Source organism: Anarrhichthys ocellatus, unplaced genomic scaffold (assembly GCF_004355925.1).
Source record: "Anarrhichthys ocellatus isolate YVR2014 unplaced genomic scaffold, GSC_Weel_1.0 scaffold8, whole genome shotgun sequence".
Taxonomy (NCBI): Eukaryota; Metazoa; Chordata; class Actinopteri; order Perciformes; family Anarhichadidae; genus Anarrhichthys; species Anarrhichthys ocellatus.
The window spans coordinates 2,331,284-2,356,378 of NW_022280038.1; the positions used below are offsets into that span (position 1 = coordinate 2,331,284).

General features: G+C 41.2%; 2 protein-coding genes across 7 annotated transcripts in view; both read left to right on the forward strand.

Annotated features, from left to right (window-relative positions):
* Positions 1-3,795: 3,795 nt before the first annotated feature.
* sppl2a (signal peptide peptidase like 2A) lies at positions 3,796-14,315 on the forward strand. 4 transcript variants are annotated; one of them, XM_031848787.1, is made up of 17 exons: positions 3,796-3,959; positions 4,580-4,690; positions 5,016-5,198; positions 5,630-5,719; positions 5,835-5,968; positions 6,439-6,584; positions 7,684-7,780; positions 8,123-8,224; positions 8,523-8,604; positions 8,793-8,867; positions 9,204-9,260; positions 9,785-9,838; positions 11,023-11,122; positions 11,363-11,443; positions 11,560-11,732; positions 13,148-13,181; positions 13,847-14,315. In XM_031848787.1, the coding sequence occupies exons 1-17, from the start codon at positions 3,906-3,908 to the stop codon at positions 13,885-13,887; spliced, it is 1,614 nt and encodes a 537-aa protein (XP_031704647.1). In that variant the 5' UTR covers positions 3,796-3,905; the 3' UTR covers positions 13,888-14,315. The 4 variants fall into 4 exon arrangements, with proteins under 4 accessions (XP_031704647.1, XP_031704648.1, XP_031704649.1 ...); XM_031848788.1 differs by having other exon boundaries at positions 11,560-11,720; XM_031848789.1 differs by lacking the exon at positions 13,148-13,181 and having other exon boundaries at positions 11,560-11,720.
* A 1,572-nt stretch (positions 14,316-15,887) lies between these two features.
* Positions 15,888-25,095, forward strand: part of trpm7 (transient receptor potential cation channel, subfamily M, member 7) — a 34,662-nt gene continuing 25,454 nt past the window's right edge. For all 3 annotated transcript variants that reach the window (XM_031848338.1, XM_031848339.1, XM_031848340.1), the window contains exons 1-4: positions 15,888-16,041; positions 22,904-22,983; positions 24,036-24,074; positions 24,793-25,000. In XM_031848338.1, coding sequence (XP_031704198.1) covers positions 16,039-16,041; positions 22,904-22,983; positions 24,036-24,074; positions 24,793-25,000 — 330 coding nt within the window. In that variant the 5' untranslated portion in view covers positions 15,888-16,038. The remainder of the gene's footprint in view (positions 16,042-22,903; positions 22,984-24,035; positions 24,075-24,792; positions 25,001-25,095) is intronic.

Sequence of the window (25,095 nt, forward strand, 5' to 3'; positions counted from 1 at the left end):
GTTTTCATCTGCACACCTTTATATCTATTTCATGACATGTACTCTTACATGAAGCTTCCTTGTGAAATAAAAACAAAATATATAGCAGTTTATTTTTTCACCTTCTTCTGTCTCTCTTTTACAAATGTGCTATATGATCAGAAAAAAACATATATATATATATGGTGACATTTTCTCAGTCGAGACGCCACATCCTCTGACTTACATGGAGACTTGTACCTGGACAGGAAATATGGACTTTGCCTGGAGATGTATGTTAAAAGGAAGCACTCAACATAATTGAAGTGCTCTGGAGGAAAGTAACTGTGGTCGCATTGTTCAAGGACTGTGCTGATGTACAGTGCATTAGGGGTGATCCTTTGTGTTTACTGTGCCTGCCTAGAGTTTTATTTTGTTTACTGACTATTTTTACAACTGGCATTATATTGAACCTTTCTGACTTTTGTTTTGAACAGCTAAATATGCACAGATCAAATTTATGGACACATAAAAAAACAACATTCAAGAAACTTTAACATTTCCAGATGTATAAGCTACCGAGAAGGTTTTGTAAACCAGTAAATGGTCCCCTTCCTTTGTGATGTCCTTGTATGCATGTTGCAGGATTTGTTTTGATTACTTGAGATGGATTCATTTACCGGGTTTCAATTTCGAAAAGATAGTTATGTGATGTTTAACTCACGGCCAGGAAGGAAAGGAACATGCTGACCCAAAACATGTTGTTATTTGTCACCCTAGACCTCCGGCTTCATGCATCACAAGCTTTTGAAGGGAAGACGTGTCACACAATACAACATAATACTCTCGATTTGCGTCACATAATACAACATAATACTCTCGATTTATACACAGCTGTGTTTTTAAGCTTCAAAAAAAAGGAGAGACATTGAACTATTTGTAGATTAAAGTTAGATGCAAGAAAACTAAATGTGTATTTAATAAAGTGATGTTGAATGGCCATTTGGCCACAGTTTTGTATTTTAAGATGTTATCATATTACACTACTGTTCCTAATGGTAATGTGAACCCTACTCCTTATTTCCACATAACTATATTCCCAACATCCATCGGTGTAATTTTTGTACACAATCCAAACATAAGGGTTTAAATTTGAACCTTGGAGTTTGTGTATAATGTTCTTTATGTCCAGCCAAGCTTATGCTCTGTGTCCTCCTTACAACTTTTATTTCTTTATTTCTTTATATTTTACCAGATATTGATGCTAAATTGTTGCTCTTACAGCATTTCATCATCCTTAAGTCAGCAGCTCATTTACAGTCTATCATGATGTAATATATGATAGTAGAGAGGGACAATGTGATGAGAATCACGCTTTTTTGAATCACGTGAGGAAATTTCCCCATTTTCAAGTTAATGTGACTCAAATTGGAAGCATGCCTTTTCAAACGAGGCCACATTTAAGCCAATTATGTTGTTTATGTTGTCTATTTGACCCTTTCTTTAGACTTTACTTTTACTGAAGATTAATGTCCTACATTTTCTAAAATATACCAAAAATGTTTATTAGTTGTTGTTTTTTTGTAGGCAGGCTTTAGTTTTTCAAATATCACAAGAGTTTCAAACATCACATACCAGACCTATACTTTTCAAATAAATCCACTGCATGTTTTACCCAAGACAACAGTAATGTGAAGTTGAAGAAATAGAACCAAACATGTTCACTGTGATGGATTTACAGATCCAAAGCAATGTCGAATTTTGTACAGTATCCTAAATAATGCCAGTGCTACAGTATTTTATGCTATTTTATGTTTTAAGCATCCACCTTAACACTGACAAAACTACTGGATAGTAACAGGAAAACCTACAGAAATATGTCATCATCGCCAAGAATAAAGACAGATTTTGTGAGCATGATAATACATATGCTAAATGAGGATGGGAATAGAGCGCTCTCCAATTGCATGTAAACAGCTGGATTGAACTGAAGGCCAATCAACACATGTATGAAAGTGCAATGTTTAACTCCCTGCTGCACACAGGCAGGACAAGCTGACAAAAACATTTCATCACAGTCCCCTCAGCTTGAAATGCCTGTGCCTTGTTAAGCACACAGCAGAGAAATGTTCGACAATTAGCCTAAAAGGACCATTTATTATTTTTTCTCTCAATGGAGAGTTTGACACGAGTGAGAAATCTCTGGCAGGCATCGATTCTTGGCCAGCACGGGTGTTGATTTATACGAGGGGACTTTATCAATCAACCGTCACTGGTACCTTTACTGTTACCACCTGTGGCCCACACTGAAGGAAAACGCATAATTTCAGGACACTCTGAAGTTGCACTCAGAGGGAATCAGCATATTTCATTCATCAAAGATTTCAGCTCGATATGCATGGGTGTGTGTGTGTGTGTGTGTGTGTGTGTGTGTGTGTGTGTGTTCAGGCGAGCAAATGGGCAAGCATGCGTGTTTCAGAAGTCTAAACAGGGTTTGGTTTGGCAATCTATGAAGATTATGAATTCCTGTTCTGAAAATAAGAAACTTTGCTTGTAAAACACAACTTTACATGCAAACAAACAATTTAGAATGCACTGTCAATTTACGACAGACGTTTCCCACAATAGATTACTGCGAAATATCTACTCATGAATCAGTATAGATTCAAGTTGTAACTTAAGTATGAAATATGAAATGCATTGAAAGCCACATGACTGTTATCATCTAAAGCAGCAGTTAGAGTATGCCTTGAAAGCTTTAGTTAGACAGCAGATTTCAAAGTGGCACATAAAAACCCCAAGCCGTAGTTGCAACAGCCTTGTAATCAGGCCAGGGTCATGCAAGGCAAGGCAGCTGCTGTGTTTATCTCAAGTCTTGGTGCTATGGAGCTTCAGGGGTGAAGTCTCCATGTACGCTTGAAAAACCACCATATGGTAGTTTTAGCTTCTCGGCCATGCAGTGACACATTAATCAGTGACAGATGAAGTATTGCTCTGAAATTCATATAAAGATGAGGGGGAAAGGAAAAAGACACATATAATATTTATATCAAGATGAAATGTAAATGACTGCTGCTTATTGTGGAAAATCCACATACATTTGTTTCTGCTGTATACATAATGTCGTAATAGTTCCACTAATAAACCCCATCACAACATATTGACACATCGTCTCTTCTAATGGACAAAAGGATCTACCTTAATGGGTGATTTGCACGAATCATTGATTAGGCTAGAAGCAAAGCTAAAAGGAAAAGAGGGAAGAATAGCCTAGTGAGAGATAATAAGCAGTGACAAGTGTAGCCTACAGTGTGAATCTCATACAAGGATAATATATACAGTATATACTATACACATAGTAGGTCACTGCTTTGAGTGGTCGGAAGGCTAAAAGGCGCTTTACAAATTCAAGTCCATTTATCTCCTCCAGTCTTGACTATTAATAATACATCCTGAGCCTGAACACACACACACACACACACACGTACAGAAAGAAGAAAGAAAGAAATGAATCTGTGTAAAAGAAGGACTTAATTTAAAACCTGAAAAGGACCAAATGTACTGCATATAATTAAGCAATCGGTATAATCTCAGTAACACCATAGGCTAGTGTTCTTCCTTATTGAGAATTTAGGCTATATTATGCTAAAACGGATTAATGTACGTTATGCCTACTTTTACATTTTCACTGTATGACATTTGGTAATTCATCATTTCTAGGTTTTGGTAGTGCTACTTCTTCATTATCATAGTGTGCATGTCTGTTGTTGAGACGCTGCGAGGTGAAACCAATGGGTCAGCGTCTCAGCACGTGGTCATGTGTCACTCACCAGCCAATACAGGAAGTGCCTGGCAGCTGCTGGTGGCGACAATGAACGTACTAGTAACTTAGCGAATAGAAAGTGTCTCCGTGTCATATTAGTAGTCAAAAAACGAATGTTACCGAAATGGAAAGAGCAGTCAGATTCATCATTTTGTCGGTCATTTTCTCTGTATCGCAGGTAAGTTAACGGATGATTATTATAACAGAAACTGAACTGAGTATGCGTCACCAACTGACGGGCCTTTTAGCTGGACTAACCGTCGAAAAACACGCCAGCTACGACTGCTGTTAACTGTCTAAATGTTATTCTAAGTATGTAGCTAGTCGACACACTGAGCTAATATGTGTATCGGAAGCACCGTGTTGTTCGGGTACCCGAGAGACTAACGGCTGCTGTCGGTGAGCTAGCGTTAGCCCGACCGCTAGTGGGGTTCAGCTCGGCTACAGCTCCCTTAACTCAAATTGAATCATACACCTCGTGTGTTGGTCGTTAAAATCTAAGTTAGTTTACTTGGCGTTAAGTTAAATAGTTTAATTTGAGCCGAGAGTGATTTTGACAACGTCCTCTACTACGTCATCAACAAGGAAGTATTTTACATATTTATTTCAGGAGTGAGAGATCATAACATATAGAGACAGACTTATTGATCACTGAGCAGTTAATGTAACTACAGTATGTATGTGTCACTGCTCTAACTATGTCTAATGCTATTGAAATGACTGGTTTGGGGTAAGGTACTTTCTTCAATATTTTCAATATGTGTGGAACTCAAAAGAATAACATTTGTTGCCCGACAGATAAACTGCCAAGAGGCAATCTTGCACGTCTCAAATGGAAGTACACATAAGGAGTACTGTATCGTCCACAATCATTCCTGGACCCCGCTGTCACAAACCCTCGATGCTGCTGTAAGTTCTTCAAACCTCTTCCAGCACTATTCTTTTATTTACATATTAAGCAATTTTTTTCCATTTTCTGTCTATTTGTTTTATTTTATATATTTTATTAATTGTATATCCTTCTATAAGTGGTTGCCTGCTTAAGTGGCCAGTGGACAAACTTAAGATGAACTTAAAAATGTAAAATCTCTTATACACTTATACAGCCTGTATTTATAACCTGGTGGCAATTGTGTGACTTCTTCTATGTTTCCCAATGTTTTGATGGGGAAAATTCTAGGAAACTCTCCACCTATCCTAATCGCTACATTACGTGCTGTCTCCACTTTCTCAGTTGCAGTATCCACTGGTGAATATGACCGGCACGGTGCTGTGTAACAACTCCGGGGTCAGTCCGGATGTGGTGAAGGGCAAAGCGTTGGTGGTGATGAGGGGGGACTGTGACTTCAGCCAGAAAGCTCTGGTTGCTCAGAGCCTCGGAGCTACAACTTTGCTCATTGCCACCAACACATTCTTGGTAGGACATTCACATCAAACTGTATTTTGTCAGTAGAATATTCATGGGAATGTGATTTGATATTTTCGTAATATTTCAGGTGTATTCATGATCAGCTAACTCTCATGGAGGACCGTAATCTTTTTGTTTTGTTGTTGATCTGTACGTGATCATAATACAAACGTCCAGATGTACGAATGTAACATGTAAGATGCACATGCAGAAGTGACTCACGGAAGTGACGCACGATAACAGTGGTGTGGCTGTGGGGATTTCCATTTAAAATGGAAACCAAATTTTCTTGTTTCATGACATGATTGGTTTACTGTGTGATCTTGTCATACTTGTTGTTTGCCCATATAACATGCATAAAATGACTCGCCTACAGCTAGACAAATAATTCTAAATGACTGCATTTATGAAAATGTCTCTTTTACTTCTCTGATTTTCAGATCACCCCATCAGCCAACGACTCAGAGTACACACAGATCCATATTCCTCTGGCTCTCATGAGGTACAGGGACTTCCTTGAAGCACAGCCGGTCAGTCCTTACTTTTCAGTCTTGGTACCACCCCTCTTATAAAGGTCAATGAGATGAAGAATGTTAAACTGGAAAAGTTCCTTATTAAATGTTTGATCCTTATGTATGTCCTCAGGAGTTTGGTGAAGGGATGCAGGTGAAGCTTTATGCACCACCTCACCCAAAGATTGATGCGAGCATTGCAGTCATGCTGCTGATTGCCATTGTCACAGTCGCCTTGGGCGGCTTCTGGAGCGGGGCGTGTGAGAGGTGGGACACTGCAGCTTCACGTACAGTGCACTATCTATACATTTTAATTCAATCACACTAGAGCACATATTAGCAGAAAATATAGTTGCTGCATTGTTAAAACTGCTAAAATGGGTCGCTTAATTTACTTGGGATAGTCGTTAATATACCTGGGCGGCTTGCCAAGTAAAATCTATGTGTGGGACACGCTGGTGGTTATTATGCAGTGACAATGTAATTAAGTGTCGATGTGAATGTATTATTTACTGAAATGTCAACATACAGTAGATGCCATTGTCAACAAGCAACACATACTTTCCCAAAGGTCATATTTATTGCAGTGCTATTATATCACATTGAATGCAACTGTACGGTCCACTCTCTGTGTATTGGATGCTGCCTGGTCTTTTTTTCCCTAAGAACCACCAGTTTTATAAACAATATGTCTGCGATACATTTGATAAAATCAAACGTTTTTCTGTTGTTGGCAGAGATCGGTTGAACGGTGATGGAGGAGGGGGAGAGAGCAAAGCTGACAGCGGAGAGCTTTTCCTGTACTCTCCTCTCAAAGTGGTCATCTTTGTCGCTCTGATGTGTGTGATGCTGGTCCTCATGTACTTCTTCTACAACGTCCTCGGTAAGTGGTAGTACAGATATACAGCTCTTATATACTCTGAAGGAGTCAATGCTTGAAGTGGAAAAAAATAAGCGCCAGCACTCCCTTCCAGACCTTATGCAGATTACTCTGTGCGAACGCAATTCGTGTGTTATCCGTTGTGTCAAGAACTTTTGCAAATTACCCTGTGCCAGCACACTGCATGTGTTTTGCAGTATATATGTCAGGAACTCAGAGACAGACCTCTGAGCAGCCTTGACGCATTAACCTGTATGTGTTCAACTCTGTTCCTTCTTGCAAGAAGGATTGCGTTCGCACAGAGTAATCTGCATAAGGTCTGGAACACCACTTTCTCTTTGACAATTCGTTCTAGTAAAAGGGTCACCTTACCCCAATCAGGAACGTCATGGTTGCAAATCAGCTCTGCGTAAACATTGACGTGCTCAACAGATTTATTATCCCTCATTTAGGACAAACAGCTGAAATGCTCATCAAGTAGAAAGCTGTGATGCCTAATCGCAAAAACAGCTGAGACGCTTGGTGTCAAAAGAAGTTCACGCAAATGCAAAACATGCAAAACATTCCTTTAGTCATTCGATTTTTCCCAACAGCTATGTATCTTCTATAGTAGGCCTGTAATACTCCAATAATATTCCAACTCAAACATTATAGCTTTAAGGTAGTATGTTTTTACATTTACCCAAAGTGTTAATCCTTAAAGTGCTTTCCTGTGTTATTTGTAGCCTATGGTATCGTACGATAGCGTGGAATCAACACCAGCCAGTCGGGCAGGCGGGTGTGCATGCCGAGCTGAGGCGTGTGAGCCATTGATTCAGGTTTTAGAAGTCAAGATCCTCGCACATATTACGCAGCAGGATTAAGAGACGCATTCATATTATTAACTGACTAAAAGAAACAAGGAGATATTGGGTTTGGTAATCGTCCCCCAAGAACATTTGAAGGGTTCTGACTTAAAACTATGCAATTGTACATCATGGACCATTATTATAGATAACTGTGTACTCGTGGGTACCTACCGGCCCGCTTCAAGTACTGGAAGGAGGAGGAGTGATTATATCTGAAGTTTGGTTAATGTGATCTGTGTTTCTTTTTCCCCCAGTTTACGTCATTATTGCTATCTTCTGCCTTGCGTCTGCCTCTGCACTGTTCAGCTGTCTAGATGCGGTGATGCAAAAGATTGGTTGTGGCACGGGGAGGTATGAGCATTGCTCTTTAAATAATCTAAACGCACATTCCACTGCTGTTGGGGAAACTATGAAATAGACAATTGTGTGATTTAGACCAGCAGACAGTGTTATAACTTCACAAAAATGAATAATGTAAAAATAACCATTTCAGCCAGATGTATCAATACTACCTGATGATAAGTGAATACGTGTGAATGTTTTACTGCTTTTCCTGGTTCCCCCATGATTTCAGTAACACATCTAAACAAGACGGACATTATGGTCACAGTGTGTTGGCATGTCTGTCTCTGAATCACACCCTGGCAGACAAACTGCTGAAAGTTTTATTTATGTGTCTGTGTCTTTTTCTAGCTTCTCCATCCGAAGTTACAACTTCTCTGTGAGGTCTCTCATACTGGCTGCTGTGTGTATTAGCATTGCTGTGGTCTGGGGCGTCTACAGGAATGAAGACAGGTACTGTGAGGGGAAAACACATTTATTTATTTATAGTAGATGCTATTTTATTTTCAGCCTACCTGTCACAATGTCTGTGTTGCTGTTTTGATCTTATTCAGACAGTTTAGTCTGAGTGACGACCCAAACAAAACATTTGAAGTCAAAGTCTCGGTAAAATATCAAACATATGACTTTCATTCATGTTGTTCTCGGCTTTGTGTCATGATTTTAGTAGAATTTTCTTCAGCAGGTTAAAGTTAGAAACACACATGCTCAAGTTCAAACACTGTAAAAGAGCTTTTCTTTGTCTTTGTAGCTGGATCTGGATCTTGCAGGACCTCCTTGGCGTTGCTTTCTGCCTCAACTTCATGAAGACCATTTCCCTGTCCAACTTCAAGGTACCTCTTCACAGCCAGAAATATATTCTTAATATTTATTATCTTCTGTCATTAGCATGTCACACGCTGTCCCATTGTACTAGATATTGTTGTCAATGCTGATAAAGCAGTGTTGAAATGTTCAAATAAATGTTTTTTCTCACTTCTGGAATTAATCTTTGATTGTTTTTTTCCCCATAATGACATAGATCTGTGTGATTCTGCTGAGCCTCCTGCTTGTGTATGACGTCTTCTTCGTTTTCATTACTCCTTTCTTCACCAAGGTATGAGTATATGTATGTATACATATGTATGTATATGTATTTATTTAGTTGAATTTTCTCAGGGTTGGAGCAGTTGGGTTTTTCACAGACTTAACTGCCACTTATATGTTGACCTCTTCGTTGTTTACGTCCAGTTAACATATTTCACATGTGCACAAAAGCTTAATTTATGTGAAGAAGTGATGCGACACACACACACACACACACACACACACACACACACACAAATGCACACTGACACCTAACGTCATTGAATAGGAGATGTTTTTGCAGCTCAGGCGTTTGATGGCATGGAGTAACACAATAAGAATGCTTGGCCTCTCTTCTCTGTCACAGAATGGAGTCAGCATCATGGTGCAGGTTGCCCTGGGCCCGGACGCATCAGGAGAGAAGGTCAGTCCTCCTGCATTGCTTCTTCCTTCAAAGGGGAACTTCACCAAATCGATCAGGCATTTTCAAAATGATCAGATGCCACATTGAGTCTTTTCATTGTTTTTTCCATGAGATTTTAAATGGTTGAAAAAATATTAAAGGACAGCCTATTGTTGTACATTATTAAATATCTGGAATTATCATTTATATTATCATTTATAGGAAATCACCATTTTCTTTCAACCAACTCAGGCACTTTTATGCTGACCTAGGATGGTTTTTGAGTCCCAAAATGTTTCACTTTATTGGGAGAAACATGGTTCCATTAGTGAGTTCAATTGAAGGAGTGAATGTGTGTTCAGGAAGAGCAGTGTGCAAGAGTTCACCTAAGTCCTGGAGAACAATCTACAACCTAAGCTTGGTGGAGTTCGCCTTCAGCTTTATTAACATGCTGGCTGATCAGCACTGCGTGTTGTTGATGCCCGATGAGGCCCGATGGACTGATTGACTAACTGTGCGTTGGGGTTGGGTGGGCTCTGTCGTAGACGCAAGGTAACATGGTGGAGGTCCCGGCTGAACCCCAGGCTCCCTCTGAGAAAGTAAGGCCTGACTTGTTAACCTCCCCCTCCTTTTATTAATGCGACATCCTGAGGCCGTCGTAGATGTTTGGTCTCAAGATAGATTCTCATGAGCAGAACTCCCCTTTTATAAAGGGCTCGCCAACTATGTGATTAAAAATATGATACGGAAAGTTCTTTCTTTTGTTTTGTATATTATTCTATAAACACACATGGACTGCCCAAACACATCAAAACTCAAATTTTACTAACTGGAGAAAAAAACCCAAAGTAAGCATTATTTCAGCTAAAAGTATAAAACACAATATATGATATATTACTGGATAATATTGTACCCACAATTGTGTCTTGGTGCCCATACTGTCCGTGTGTATTAGGCTTGTACTACGAAATATATATACCAGAGTATGTAAAAAAAAAAAAAAAAAATCCCGATGGTATGATTTTAAATGCTGTCATAAATACAGATGCTCCACTTTTTATAATGCTGAAATGATGTGACGATTGCAGTACACAGAACGCGCCACCAGAGGTCAGTCTCTAGCAGAGAAAGATGGCGGCCCTGATCGGGCATAATTTGGGTTTTAGTCTTCTTTCAACTACAGTCACAGTTTAAAGCCACGGACCCCTTCAGCCCACCCACACCTAATGTGATCTAATCTATAATGTTCATGACATTCTTGGCTGTTATCCTCCTCATGAAAACAATGTTCATGCGAGATATACATAATGCTTTTACCGTACCTCTGTGCAAAGGGAAGAAACACACACGTCAGACTCTCACATGATCGTCTGGTCAAGTCACTTGATTTGTATTTTGAACACGGCAGTTCTGCTCAAGCTGAATCCCTTTCTGAGCAATGTTTTCGTGTTGTATTTGGCCGTCAGGGTGTCCCATTCTTTTGTTTTTATAGAAGTGTTTCTGTATGTATATCCCATTTGAAAGCATTGTTTTCTGACTATTGTAAGTGTGTTTGCTGCTCAGTTAGAGTTCCCCGGGGTAAGCAGGACTTTTCCTGCAGCATAGCTTATGGTCTCGAGCAATACACACCAAATCACTGCTTTGAGAAACTGATATTAAGTAAAGCGTCAGATTGAGTCAGTGTAACACAATGTAGAGCTCACTGTATTTGGTTGCATACAACACAATAATTCTGCTCTCACACTTTATGTTTATAAACATATCAAATGTGTTTTCTGCTCAGCTGCCAGTGGTCATGCGTGTCCCACGGTTCTCAGCTTGGGCTCAGAACCTGTGTGGGATGCAGTTCTCCATCCTGGGCTACGGAGATATCATTGTTCCAGGTGAGTTCCAAGTATCACAGACGGTGTTTAAACACAGCTGTAAATACTGATGTGTAGAGGTCACACAGGCAGTGTGGCCCAGGTCTCACGTGTTGCGTTAAAAGTACCAAAACTAACTATGTTAATTTAAAAAAAAGCAGAAATACAAATAGCAGCGCGGCTTCTGAGCTGAGAAGCAATAAATAATGTCAACATTTATAGTGTGATGACTCAACCTCTGCGTCCTCGTTGGTCCAACAGGTCTCCTGGTGGCCTACTGCAGCAGATTTGATGTTTGGATCAACAGCAGCAGGAAGATCTACTTTGTCTGCTGCTGCATAGGTACATCACCGTTCAACTATCGTTGTATTAATATATCTTGAATATATATATATCCATCGTTGATCCTGTGAGAACAAGTGTACTGTGCTTGTGTTTGTCCGGCTCTCTCCCTGTAGCCTATCTGCTGGGAATGATCGTGACGTTTGCTGTGATGCTGCTGTCGGGGATGGGCCAGCCCGCTCTACTCTACCTGGTGCCCTTCACCCTGATCACCTCCGCCGTGGTGGCCGGGTGCAGGGGAGAGATGAGGCAGTTCTGGGCAGGAACCACCTATGAGGTGAGACGACCGGTGAGAGAGAGAGTTTAAAGTTATTCTGTGCCGTTTGGGCACTTCCTGTGGGACTTCCTGCGTTCATACAGGTTTTCAGTGTATTTCTGGAGAACTTCACTCTACTTTTATCTGTGACGTATGTTTCTTCACCACCAGTTCATGATACTAAAGTCAACACAGACGGCACTGTTCCAAAGACGGAAAAACACAGTCGAGGCTTATTGACAAGTCATATGCTCACTGCTAGTCACTCGGAGGATGTTGTTAATTTTTACTTACACAAACAAGGCGTACAAGCTTTAGTGCCGAGCTGCCTGCGCACAACATAATAAATGGCTGTTCAGACATTTCCTGGTCTGCTCCGAGGGTTTGCGGCTTCATTATTGCAGACTTTCTGCAGAGTAAGATGTTTTTTTTTCTCTTTCTGCTTATGTTTTAAACAAAACAGTAAAAATGTAGCTACACAGCTTTCATCATTGCCAGTGTGTCATGCAGGTGAACTGAGATTAGGCCGTTTATTGAATGGCAGCCTCAAGGAAAATGATTGCTGACAGGTTTCCTTGTTTCTTTACTGTTTCTTGACCTGATGTTGAAAAGTATGTGAACTCGTTCTGTTGTGACCGGTAGAAGTTTCAATCGTAGACGCTGCTGTTTTTTATTGACTGCATGGTTCACAGCATGAATCTCACAAGAGAACGTGTAATAGAAGCTGCATTTTTTTTTTTAACGTGAGGCATGTTTTCTTTTTACTACTATTTGCCCCCTTTTTTTATTCTAACCTTAATTTGATGTCAGCTCAGCTCTCTGCAGCTGGAGGTACTGAGTAAACACTACAGCATCACCACACTGTAATTACACTTACCCTAATTCAGGCTCGCACTTCAGACATTCCTGTGAGTCACCCACTGGTAGTGTATTGACCGACTCTATTCCAAGATGTTGTCTTTGAAGAACCGAATGTGATCGGCAATGGAAAGACATCTGTTTTTTTACATCCTCCTTTAGCCCGGCGTGTGCTGTGTCACACCCGTTCATTACCATTTGGTGACGTCTCCCACAATGACTTAAGGACACGTTATGATAATTAAGAATAAAGAAATGTGTGTAAAATAGAGATTCAAATATTAAGCAGTGTGTCATAACAAATTTAAAGCAAAGAACAACATAATTTAAGTAACACACTTAATTATTCATGTTTCATCTGCAACTAGCATGAACTGAATCAATGGCTGCTTGGAAGTTATGAAGTTGGCTTAATATAGTACATTTGTAGTTTAACAAAGATCCTGCAAAATCCTTTGAAGCTGTGAACATTTCTTCCCTCGAGGTCCGAGATTGCATGGATGTGTCGCATGAATATGCTCGTCTTTTTATGTGAGAGACAAAAAAAGAGCAGGAAAGAGATAATTCTGATCTGGCTTCATCTTCACCAGGTCTTGGACTCATCAAGGGAACCTTTGCTGCCAGGTTTGCTTCCCTCCAACCCAGACCTCACCCCTCCATCTCTCACGCCCTGTTATAGTGTTGCTTACTGCGATGCCTTAAGCTTTTCTTCGGGGCTTCTTTTAGTCCCCCTTTTATCTTTTTCTTTGGACATTTTAACCCCTGACTTCCAGGGTCAATGTGATATTTACAGACACAACCGATCAAATGCCTTTTTAAAATACAAAGAACCTGGAGGGACCTACCTTTGGACAGTACATAGTTCTGCATTAACTCACCACTAGGTGTCTCTAGTTGATTGAAAATAATCGAAAAATGTCTGAAGAACTTCTCAGCAACACACCTTGTGTTAAAGCTATGGCCCTGGAATACCGTTAACTTCCCCTCATTATTTCATTTTGCTTGTTTTATCATTCTTTCTCCACTCATCCATCTTTTCCACCCAGCAGGAATTAATACTTGCATCCCTCCATCCTTCACACAGTTACCTACATGTCTGCATGTTGCTTGCAGTTATTGGGACCAGGATGTGTTCTCTCTGTGACTTGCTATATGTACAACATGCAGCTCGTCTGGTGTTGTACATGCAGTGCGCTTTGCAATTTAAACTTCCTAAAATCTCTTCGTCTGTCAATTGTATTTGGTAAACCCCCAAAAATATGAATTCTTTCTTTTCTCTTTTTCTTTAGAGGGAAGGACCGACTGCTCCGCGGAAGGACAAATTTGCTGACTTAGAGGGTTGAGAATGCACCCCACCGCTGGATGCTTTCTTAAAAACATTTTAATATTACATTTGCAGAGCGAGAGAACACATGCTATTGATCAACAGATTCGTCAAACTCTACGTGTTTATTTGTCTGCTGCAAATGGCTAGAAGGTTAATGAATATTGTGTTGGCTTTTTTAGTGCCTGAGAGGTTTGTTAGGCTCACGTTTCAGAAGACTGTGATGACTTTGCCTTTTGTGATGATTGCATACGACAAAATGAGGAAGCACTTTATAATATTCAGCTTGACAGTTGTTTCATCAGGGGGGGGGTTTAAATTCCTTGTAGCCACAATATGATACATTTTTGATAACTGTTTTGGGGTTTCTGTGTAACCAGTTTGTATGATGTGATTTCTTTTATCGCCTTATAATAAAGTGAACTTATATTTAATGTTGTTGTAGGTGTATTGTGTTCCTTGTTGAAACTTCCACACGGATACTTGGGGACACAAAATCAAGTCCAGCAGTGACTTATTGCTCTGTTCCACGCAGCTGTTATTGAGTGTACGAGCTGTGAGGAAAGACGGCTTATTAAGCGACTTGTGGGGCCTTTTCTGTTCTGTGAGGTAGCCGGGGGCCGGACGGGGCCAAGCATCAATCAATAGGCTCTTTGAATTCATTCTGCAACAAAGGATGTCGACGGTGTGAAGATGATAAAACAGTTGGTACAATGAAGACCGTCGGATCACTATTTGTGTCTCATGGACTTGGTGCTAAGGAGCCCATTGAAATTATTTTTTTATAAATCTGTTGAATGTAAAATGATAAAAGAACGTTATTGTCCGGAGGAGGAGCACGAGCCCTCCAACCAGGCTTCTGTAGTCTTTGACGTCTACAGTCCTCATTAGTGTTTATATTGCACACATGCTTGTGTTTGAGTCTTGTGCCACTTCATCATATTTCAATTAGATACGCTCTAAATCATGCAGTTGTTGTAATTGTATTTTTTTTTTTTTTTTTAATCAATCAGTTTGTCCTTCATGATAAGCATGAGGAACAAAAGACTTAACTGACAGCTATGACACATTCTGTAGGAACGTTCGTTATTCCAAACACTAAATATCTCCTTTGTGCCACGAACTCATTCGTGACTGATATAGTATTAATGGTTAATTTATGAAGGCTTTTTATAACAGTTAGAAGCCATCCATAACAAGTTTAGTTAACTAGGTCAAAACAAAATGTGCTTGTCTTATCTGCTTGAATAACATGTTATAAATGTAGGTAAATATTAATACATGTTAATGGCTCTCTCTTTTTATCAGGTTCTAAAGTCTACAGTAATATATGTCAATAAATCATTAATAAAGGATATTAATAATTAAGTCTGCAAATATAAAAGTTGTATATTACTTGGATTTCGGTCTATGTCTACAAATCTATCATAGGAGGGTCATTTTTTTAACTTTTATTAATCTATTTCATTTATTTCTTATTTTATTTTTAACGTATCCAACTGTCTCACTGAGCTTTCTGTTGTTATTGCCTTGTTTTTGCTGCTTTGTCTGTCAATGTCTGTCTGTTTTTAAAGGTGCTATATAAATAAAGTTATTATTATTAACGGTACATAGGAGGTGGTCTTGCTGATGAATTAAAGAGTTGTAAGAAAATAAATAAATAAATGGATGAGGATTAAAACCACCCACAACGTTGTTCTTCTAAATAACTTCTGTATGATTTTAAAAAAAGCCATTACATTTAAAGCCATTATTAATATAAGTATTTAAGTAAGGGCACCTTATCATAAAGGGGAACCGTGCTTTGTTATTGTAGAGCCATTCGCCCTGTTATCAGTGACACAGGACGAGGGACGTTGAATCAATGCATCTCTTTGCTGGCTGTTCGTCACTATTGGGAACTAAAACAAAGCGCACATGTGGCCCGCTGGCTCCGCCTCGGCCACGTGACAGCGTGCGGGCTGACTCAGCCGGCTCGTCACGCCGCGTCAGTCTGGAGTCGCACAATTATGAAAAAGCAACCTTCCGCTGGAGCTGCAGCCGAAGCGGATCTCTCAAACGTCCACCGGGCTTTCCTTCCAAGGCTAACAGAGAGCACCGCCGATAGATGGATAAGAGCCACCACGCAGCGCTTCCTGAGTCTCAACGGTGAAGAGAATGGTACGTGATCCGATCTTTAGTCAGTGGACTACCTTCCTCTGGGCTTTATGTGCCGTCGTGACTGATCGGTGGTTTTGAGTGGCAGGTCCCCCCCCCCCCCCCCCCATGCATGCTGCCTCCTGTCTGTCAGACACCCAGCAGAGATCCCGGTGGCATTTTGCCGTGCTCGCCTGTCTGTACTGTTAAAACACGGTGGCTCTCTCTGTGAGGTAAACAGCGCTGTCTTAGCTGCAAAAACACCCCCAAAAAACCACACACGGGCGTAACGTTGACGATAGCAGGCTAAATAGCTAGCTCGCTAGCGCTGGATGCTAAGGTGCGTAACGGAAGCTAACTAGCTCCCCGGTAGCTCCCCGGTAGCGTCGTTTCTTTGCCATGAAACGACGGAGACAGAGACTCTCCTTAAACTCTCGGACAAACAACAACAAACAGACAACAGAGTGCACGTCAGAGCAGCTGGCACTAGTTTGAGACACATTTCTACCGGATAGTCTGGGATGTCGGACGAGACACGCTGTCACTGCCAGTAACAAGTCAATGCCGCCTTGAGTGGCTGCCAAGTCCTCCGTACGCCCACTGGTGACTGCGTGCTGTCTGGTGAGGGTGGACTGTTTATTAGGCTTCAGACATTGTCTCAACGTTTGTGTTTGTTTGGTATAACTGTTCCTCTTCCTCTTCGGGGCGAGCACGGCCTTCATGTTTTCACTAATGAGTTCCTGTCTAGTCTTGTCTGGAGGAGCTCAGGCTGAATGGCAAGAGGAGGTGACATGTAGCCAAAGTCAGTATTATTGTTATTACACAGTGTGAAAACGAGGCAGTATTGACTAAATCAACGATCATAATATACCCGGTGCTTGGATATTAAGTTGAGATTAGGAGCGAGCCGGCCGTGGGCAAAACCTTTTATGATATTTATGTATGTTGTAATAAAGTACATTATCTAGAAAATCAATAAGCAGATGGGGAAGACCTGACAAATAACGGTTCTTCATCAAATCGATCAATCCATCAGTCCGGCTCACTCGTCGGCAACATTGCCCACAATGGTCTCTAACATTATTTTCATTATTGCCACTTTTATGCAGCTATCTAAAGACAGCCTCACCGTGTTTACAAAAGTAAAACATAATAATGTATATCGTGGATGTGACGGCCAAGCACCTGCACACGTCTGCTCATTTCACTCAAATTGAACAGTCGGATTGTATCATTTAGCCCAACTGTGTATTACAGATCATTACAGATGATCTCTTAGCTTCGTAATGCGATATTGATATATAACCGACATCCTTTTATTAGCTGAGACGCCAGAGCAGCCGTTGCTTTTTTTGCCTCAGTGCAGACCTGAGTAATTTCCCACAGTGCTGGCCTGGTCACATGCCCCGGCTTACATGATTGAGACTTGTGTGCTGCTGCTCTGAGCAGTCTAATGAACTAATGCTGATGCATCAATGCTGGTCTGCTTCATCAGATCTTCATCATCAATCCGTAATAGAGCTTCGTTACTGCAAGTCACAGTCTCTTGCGTAACAGAGGCTGGTTGAACTGGTCATCGGCTCGGGCTTTGGCGCTCTGTGAGTTGGTAGAAAATGGTCTTGCATCACTTTATGGTGCTCCAGAATAGATTCTAGCAGTACTTGTGTGTGTGTGTACTGACCGTGTTTGTTTGTGTGTAGCTGCTTGCGTGTTTCAGCCTGTGGAGTGACTGAGTTATGCGTCTCTGAGCTCTGTTATCTCACGCTCTAATCCAACACAAGCCCATTTGAAGATGACTGATAAAGTTTTTCCAGCGGCTCTGGAGTCAGAGTCTCAGTTTGTTGATTTTATGAATGGAGTGCTTCCCTGTAGATGTTACCCAGCTGATCTCCCCCCCACACACACACACACACACACACACACACTGCTTCCACTCACCCTGCAGAGCTGGAGCTCCTGGGCAGGCGTGCAGCTGACTTGCATGTGCTGTGTACTACCCGAAGAACACTGGAGGGAATAAAAGTTTAATATGTTGCAGTTATTATTATTTAATGTGCAAGGAGAGGTTGGGTATTTTATTTTGTTCTCTCTCTCTCTCTGTTATTTAAGCAAAGAGGTCTAGAAGCAGTAACTTGGCACTGTTCCTGCTGGTATAACCTGGGTTTTCATAGGCTCACATAACCATGAGCTCCAGATGTTGAGAGGAATAGGCATCACATGCTTTACATTACTAAGTCATACAGCTGCTTAGAGCTGCAAGACTCGGGGTGGCATGCCAGCATGGTATCGGCTCATGCTGCGTAGTCTTTCAGAGCTGTGCCTACGGGGCGCAATGGGGAGAGCTGGTCACATTTTGGTCTCATGACTGTATTAGCTGACTTTCCTGTCTTTATTGCAGCCGCTACACTTTGATACCAATTTGCTTCTTATCTGAAGGTTATATTGAACTGTTTCCCTCCATTTAAGATTCCTTTATTTATATATATATGTATGTATGTATGTATGTATGTATGTATATACACACACACTGTATGTTCTCTTTTAATGGTGCCATTACAAAGGCCTATTTCGATCCTGTCTTGGCACGATCAAAACATATTTACTAGTACTGGTTGTAATGGCTCGAGCTGTAACTGAGACTTGGATATGAGCCAGGTCACCTGAAGCAGAACTTTCACATTGTGTCCTTAGAGGGTCAGTGTGCAACATTCAGAGTATTCATTCTTTCTTTTTGTTGCATGAAGTCATAGCACAGCCATTTTGTCAAATAAAGGTTCCATTGAAACACAACCCGGGCCGTTGACAAACGCTGTTGAACCGGTTTTGAAAGGAAATGTTCAAATGTTCGAACAACTGCCATGTTATCAATGTGACTGGTCAGTATTCAGAGACGTGATAGACCTGAGTCCTGACTTCCAGTTTGTTTGGGTAAACCTGACTTGAGACCTGCTCCGGCAAAAGAAAGACTTGAACAGTATATTTGTTGGTATACTTTGCTTTTCTGTAGACTGTCTGGGGCTGCAACGAATATTAACTATCTGCCAGTTACTCTCTCGATTAACTGTTTGCTCTATACCAGAAAATAATATTACATTTCCATCTCAATTTACTAAAACTAAAAGATAACATCTTCAATTGACTTATTTTGTTCAACAAACTGTCAGATATTACATTTACCGTCATATAAAACTGAGAAACCAGCAAAGATTCACATAAAAAAACAAAATTGGAACTGCAGATTTTGTACTTAATAATTGATTAATTGATTATCAAAATCATCTAATTGAATAATCTACTAATCCAAAGTGTATAATGTCTGCGTCTATATCCAGATTTGTAGTACCTCTGGGGGTTGTGCGGCACAACTGAAGCTCCCCTGTGATGCGACTCAATGCAAAGAGAAGCAGCGGTGAGGAATTACGGTGACAGGAGTTCACTGTAGCGTAGAGAGTGCCCTAGTTCTGTGCCCATGCTTATAAATATAGCCATATACCATATATATAATCAAATATGCGTCAGAAAGGTAAGGCAAAACACAAACCCATGGCCTACTCTTATTTTACTTGTACTTTAAATGGTTAGTCCTATTTTAACTCCGTGACGCCTTAACGCAGCAAACTACACTTTCTCAAAATAAATAGGAAAAACAGCTTCTGTTGGTTCTCTGAGAACCAATCTTCTCTTTGGCTACTGCTCACGTTTAAGTGCTGACCCCATATCCTCCACTCTTTCTAATGGGGAATAGAATGGCCAAGCCAGATGTTATCTCACCCCCGTATTACGTCAGGCAGGGCCAGAGGGGAATGATGGGTCGACCAGCCAGCCCCGTCACATTGTTGGGAAGAAGGAGGAGGAGGAGGGGGGGAGGAAGGGCTCAGCTGGCAAGGTTTCTTCGCTGTGTGTGTGTGTGTGTGTGTGTGTGTGTGTGTGAGACTGTGTGTGTGTGTGTGTGTGTGAGACTGTGTGTGTTGGGAGGTGACAGCAGGAAGATAAAGCATGAGATGTGTGCGTCTCCGATACATTCGCTTCAATGAACGCATGTTGGTGCAGATGAACATGACCGACCACACACACACACACACACACACACAGAGGGACAGAGTTCATAACGTTGAGCGTCCTACATTGTTGAACCCAGGGAGATGGAAAGGTCCTGGGTTATATTTCCTACAGTAACAAAGTAATCATAAACTGGAGCTCAGAGAGGAAGAGGGAGGGAGCGAGGAAGTAGAGTGTGTATGTACGGGTGTTTTTGGCAGGAGCTCTGAAGTATTCACTTCTTTTCTTGCAGGACATTCTCAGGTACCATGGTTACAGGTTGGCAGAGCACAGTCCTGCCTCATCTGCCTCATTAACACTTTGTTAGATCCAGACAACGACGCCAGAGTGTTGGTTGAAAGCATTCTTCCACAGCGCAGGACAGACATTGATTAGCTCACTAAGTCAATGAACAAGGGGCCACTGAAGAGTCAACGACCAATTACAAGGCCGCATGTGATAATAACAACAAAGCTCATAATGTTGGGTAGGCTACAGAGTAAAATGTATGAACGTGTATAAACACATTGAAGTTTTAGGGGTGTAACGCATCATGAAACTCGCGCTTCGGATCATGGTTTTGAGTCATGGATCAGAACAAAAGACGAAACAAAAAGCAGCAGATATAACTTTAAGAGATCACGTTTTTTTTTTTATACACCGATACCAATTGTCGGTGATCCATATTGGCCGATACAGAATGTTTCTGTTGTCTTGTTACAGCATTCTAAAATGGTTTCCGCACACTGGTCGCTAAACAGTCCTGGAATTGTATTAATTGCGTATGACTGGAAAGCTGAGACTCTCGTTGAGCCAATGAGCCCGATTGTATTCATGTATGATGATGTTTGTCCCCATATCGTCCATTTCACATCGTGACACCATTTTAAAAAACACTTTACATCACCGTATAAAATGACCTGTTGGATAATCACAGCCTCATGACGCAACATAGGTTTCTTCTTTTGGGGCCAAAGCTATTTTAAATGCCAATAGTCAAGTTCATAGTCAGCGAAAGAAGAAAAACATCAATATAACAGGAGACCCCAAACGTTTGAGCGGCAGTGTATATAAACAAAAAGGGCTTTCTGAGCTTTCTGTGCTCGCCATCAAATTGCTGGAAATTCAATTCTTGCAGAAATCTCCCAAATGTCAAAAGGTTTTTGATACCAAATCACTGCATGCATTTTCTTATGGTGTTCTTCAAGATGTAGTTGTCTTGACGTAGTATTTACATTATTAAAGCAAACTTTGTTGAACTCATTTCCCAACTCATGCATGTTGTGGGAAGAAAAGTGAGTAATCTATCAAGATGTCTTTGTGTGGACACACCCGATGCAGACTTCTTCCAGAGGGAAGACTCACTCTCGATAACAAAAACATGGTTCCGTATGAACCCACGTTTGGGGTTCCGTGTCTCTTTAGTTCACAGGGTAAACTTTTTGGAAATGAGTTTCAAAAGAAGTGCGGAGCCCGTGTTGTTGGGAGAGGTTTTGTGTGCTGCGTTAGTCACAGTTGGTGGTGTGTCCTCAGTAGACAACTAGGTATATATCATTGAGGCCTCTCCACTAATCCTCTCCCACACCCCCGCCTCCCTCGTCTCTTTCTCCCCACACCAAAGTATAATATCTAGTTGGTCTCAGACACATTCATCCGTCCCCCCCCGAGTGGCTTCTTACAGATTAACCGTGGATGGATTTTTGGAGGCTGCCACCTTTTTCACTGATCGCTCAGCGTTTAACTCGGGTCCATCCGTGTGGTAACGGCGTCGCTGTAGACTTTGAGACGCGTATGGAAGTCTTCTTTTGAGAGACGGGAGGTCGAGGGAAGTGCAGCGATTTGTTGCCGATGATCCAGTGCTCAGGGGGGAGAAGCTGTGGCGACTGTGGTTTGTCCGGGAGATGCATGAAGGAGCCTTGGCATGTTTCTGTACAAAGCCCTTAAACACAGAGATGAAGAGGAGGAGGACATCCAGGTACAGGCTCGGTGGCACTGGTCAAAGCGGTGGGGTGACCTGTTGGTTAAGATGTGTCCGTAAAAACCACCATTTGTTGTCTGCAGCATAGAACCAGGGTCACTATGGACGGGACTCTTGACACCAGAGAAATAAGAGACTTTCGGGAGAGATGAAATGATTGAAATTCAGACATATTTGGAATTGTTGGCTTGCTGGTAGCCGCCTGCTTCACAGATTTTCCATCCCTGGTTGTTGCAATACTATTGTTTAGAGTTTCACAAAGAGTTGAAACGCTTTGGTGGGAAGCAGGTGACGGTGTTTGCAGGTTTCCCTCTTTTGTGCTCGGAGGGATTAATGGTGCTAATCGCTCTGAGCTGTACCGGTGGGAACAATATGGCATGAGGCATTTAATTGAAAATTCCTGGGACATAAATCCTTGTTTTAAAGGAATAGTGATGCAGAATGCTATTATTTTATTGTGGTTTAGAAATTTGGCAGGCACCTGTAGCTGATGACTATAGTTATCCTAATTGTTTTGATTTGATTTTTTTGATTTTAAAACTTCTAATCCGTTTGATTTCCCGAGACTAAATCCTGGATTAAGGGGTTACGAGCCCTCTTTCAGAAGGATGTTCTGTTATTTTCAGAGAAAACAGACAGCTTATCACTTTTGATTTATCCCCATGTTTGTTTTTTGTCTTTGTGAGACTATGTTGGACATCATGTCGGCACTCTTTGTAGCAGCGCACTCGCTAGCTACGCAGACGAGCAAGCGACCGTTTTCTTATTTGATTGTATTCTGTAAAAGCAAACATAATAAAGCTGTGAACACAAATGAGGGAACATCAGTCCACTGCTCTCAATATGAAACTGTTTCTCTTTGTTTCGCAGTCCCAGAAACCCTGGATAGAAAGCACTTTCACCAAGCGGGAATGTGTCTACATACTTCCAGTGTCAAAGGACCCCCACAGGTATGTGCTCAGAGGCGCTGTAGTGTGCCCGTATGTAATTGTATGGTGCGTGTGTTAAAGTAGGCCCAAACCCTAACCACTACTCTCCAAAGAGTAAATGAGTCTGTTTCCACATAATTTTGATGTATATGTTTGTCACTGTAATTATAGCGTTAAGTGAGGGGGAAGACCAGTGATGAACCCGTGTGTCATATCTTCTTACCTGTCAGCTGTTTTAGGGAGTTTGGATTTAATCATTTGGATTCAATAAAGTCTGATTCCCATTTCATGTTTACTGTAAAATTTGAATTATTATTCATTTTAAATTGTAAAAAAGTTTATTGTGTGTGTGTGTGTGTGTGTGTGTGTGTGTGTGTGTGTGTAATCATGTGAAGCAGGATTTTCCTGCAGACTTACTGGAATCTTACAAAGCAGTGTTAAACTAGTATGGAGAAGGCTTCTTATTGACTTCTCACGCAGGCCACTCATTCACAATGTACCGTGTGTGCATGAGAAGCACACACAAAATAGTTGAATTAAAGGTACAGCAGCTGGTATAAAATGCATCCAGCTATAAAGAAATAGGCAAAGAAGTTTCCGGCAGTGATGTTTGTTCTTTGTGTGTAAGACATTTCTGTTTTTAAGTTACACTTTCCAGAAGTCACAGTCCTGACATTCTTCTTGTACACTCGCAGTGATACATGGTTACTTCTGTGTTTTCTTTTACATCAATTATTTGCCGCTGGGTTTTCTTCACTAACTACAGTACGTGCTGCTGCTCAAAGATGATTCAAAGGTGTTAGTGGAGATGTTTAACATTAGGCCAAAGGCCTGCATGTGATGGAAGTGAGAGTTTGGCAGGTTTCACATCCCTCTCTTGGTTAAAGGCCAAGCTAACCGGGCGTCCTGCCCAGCTGACCGATAACCTTCCATAATGTCCTCAAACTTTGTCTGCCGAGAGTTTGCTTTTCATAGGAGAGATCCGACTGTTATTACAGTCTTTGTCAAATGTACTCCACATTTTGTATTTATTTAAATCAATGATTAATTATGTTAAATTAAATTCCTTCCAGATGCCTTCCAGGATGCCAGATTTGCCAACAGCTAGTCCGGTAAGTATTTGTTTGTTTGTTCCCTTCTTTCGTTGTTACCTCACAGGATTAGCCGGAGAGAGTCTATGCTAACCACTTACTTTACACCAGAAAAGACATGCAGGAAATTTACCTCCTGACTTTATGTCAGGATTCACATTCTCACCTCGGGTAATTAAAGGAGGTGTGGAAACTAGAACGCTTGAACTAGAAAGCGCATTCTCACATGTTGCATATACAGTTAACGGTGATAATAGGGGAAAGATTTAGATTAAACATTCATATTCAATACTTAAATGCCAAATCTCAAACAAGGACGGAGAAAGCAAAAATAGTAAATAAGACGCATTGTTTCATAATTACTGAGAATTTCAGAGAACGGGAGACAGAAGCGGGCTTCCCCTCTCAACCCAGCGACTGTTGACAGTCGGCAGCAGATTGTATCCGATGTGTGACGCATGTTAAATGGTCTTAAATATGTACTTGGTGGCTACATACAGGATAGATTGAAAGCTCCTTTTTGCAAACTTTCAGTTAATATTATTTCCCTGCTCTTGAATATCTGTTTCTCACAGTGATTTATAAATGTGCCATAAATTAAACGCACTTTAAATGTGCTACTGTTAATATTCAGTTTTATCTGCTGTGTTCTGCAACATTGCTGCTAAAAATGTATAGAATTGAATAAGTACATTATTATTATATCAATATAAGATGATATCTGTTCACCTTTTTAAAGATGCTGCTGTGGACGGCTGGTGCGGCAGCACGTTGGCTTCACAGCCAGCTTGGCCACGAAGTACTCGGACGTGAAGCTGGGTGATAACTCCAACCTGTCCATGCCCGAGCTGGAGGAGTGGTCGGTGGAGAAACACACAGAGGCGAGCCCCAGTGATGCCTATGGTGTCATCAATTTCCAGGGAGGGTCTCACTCGTACAGAGCCAAGGTAGGACGGCAAAGTCTTCTCTGCTGGAGGGCATGCCGCTCATGTCAAATACAGTTGTGTGAAAAAGTGTTTGCCCCCTTCCTGATTTCTTATTT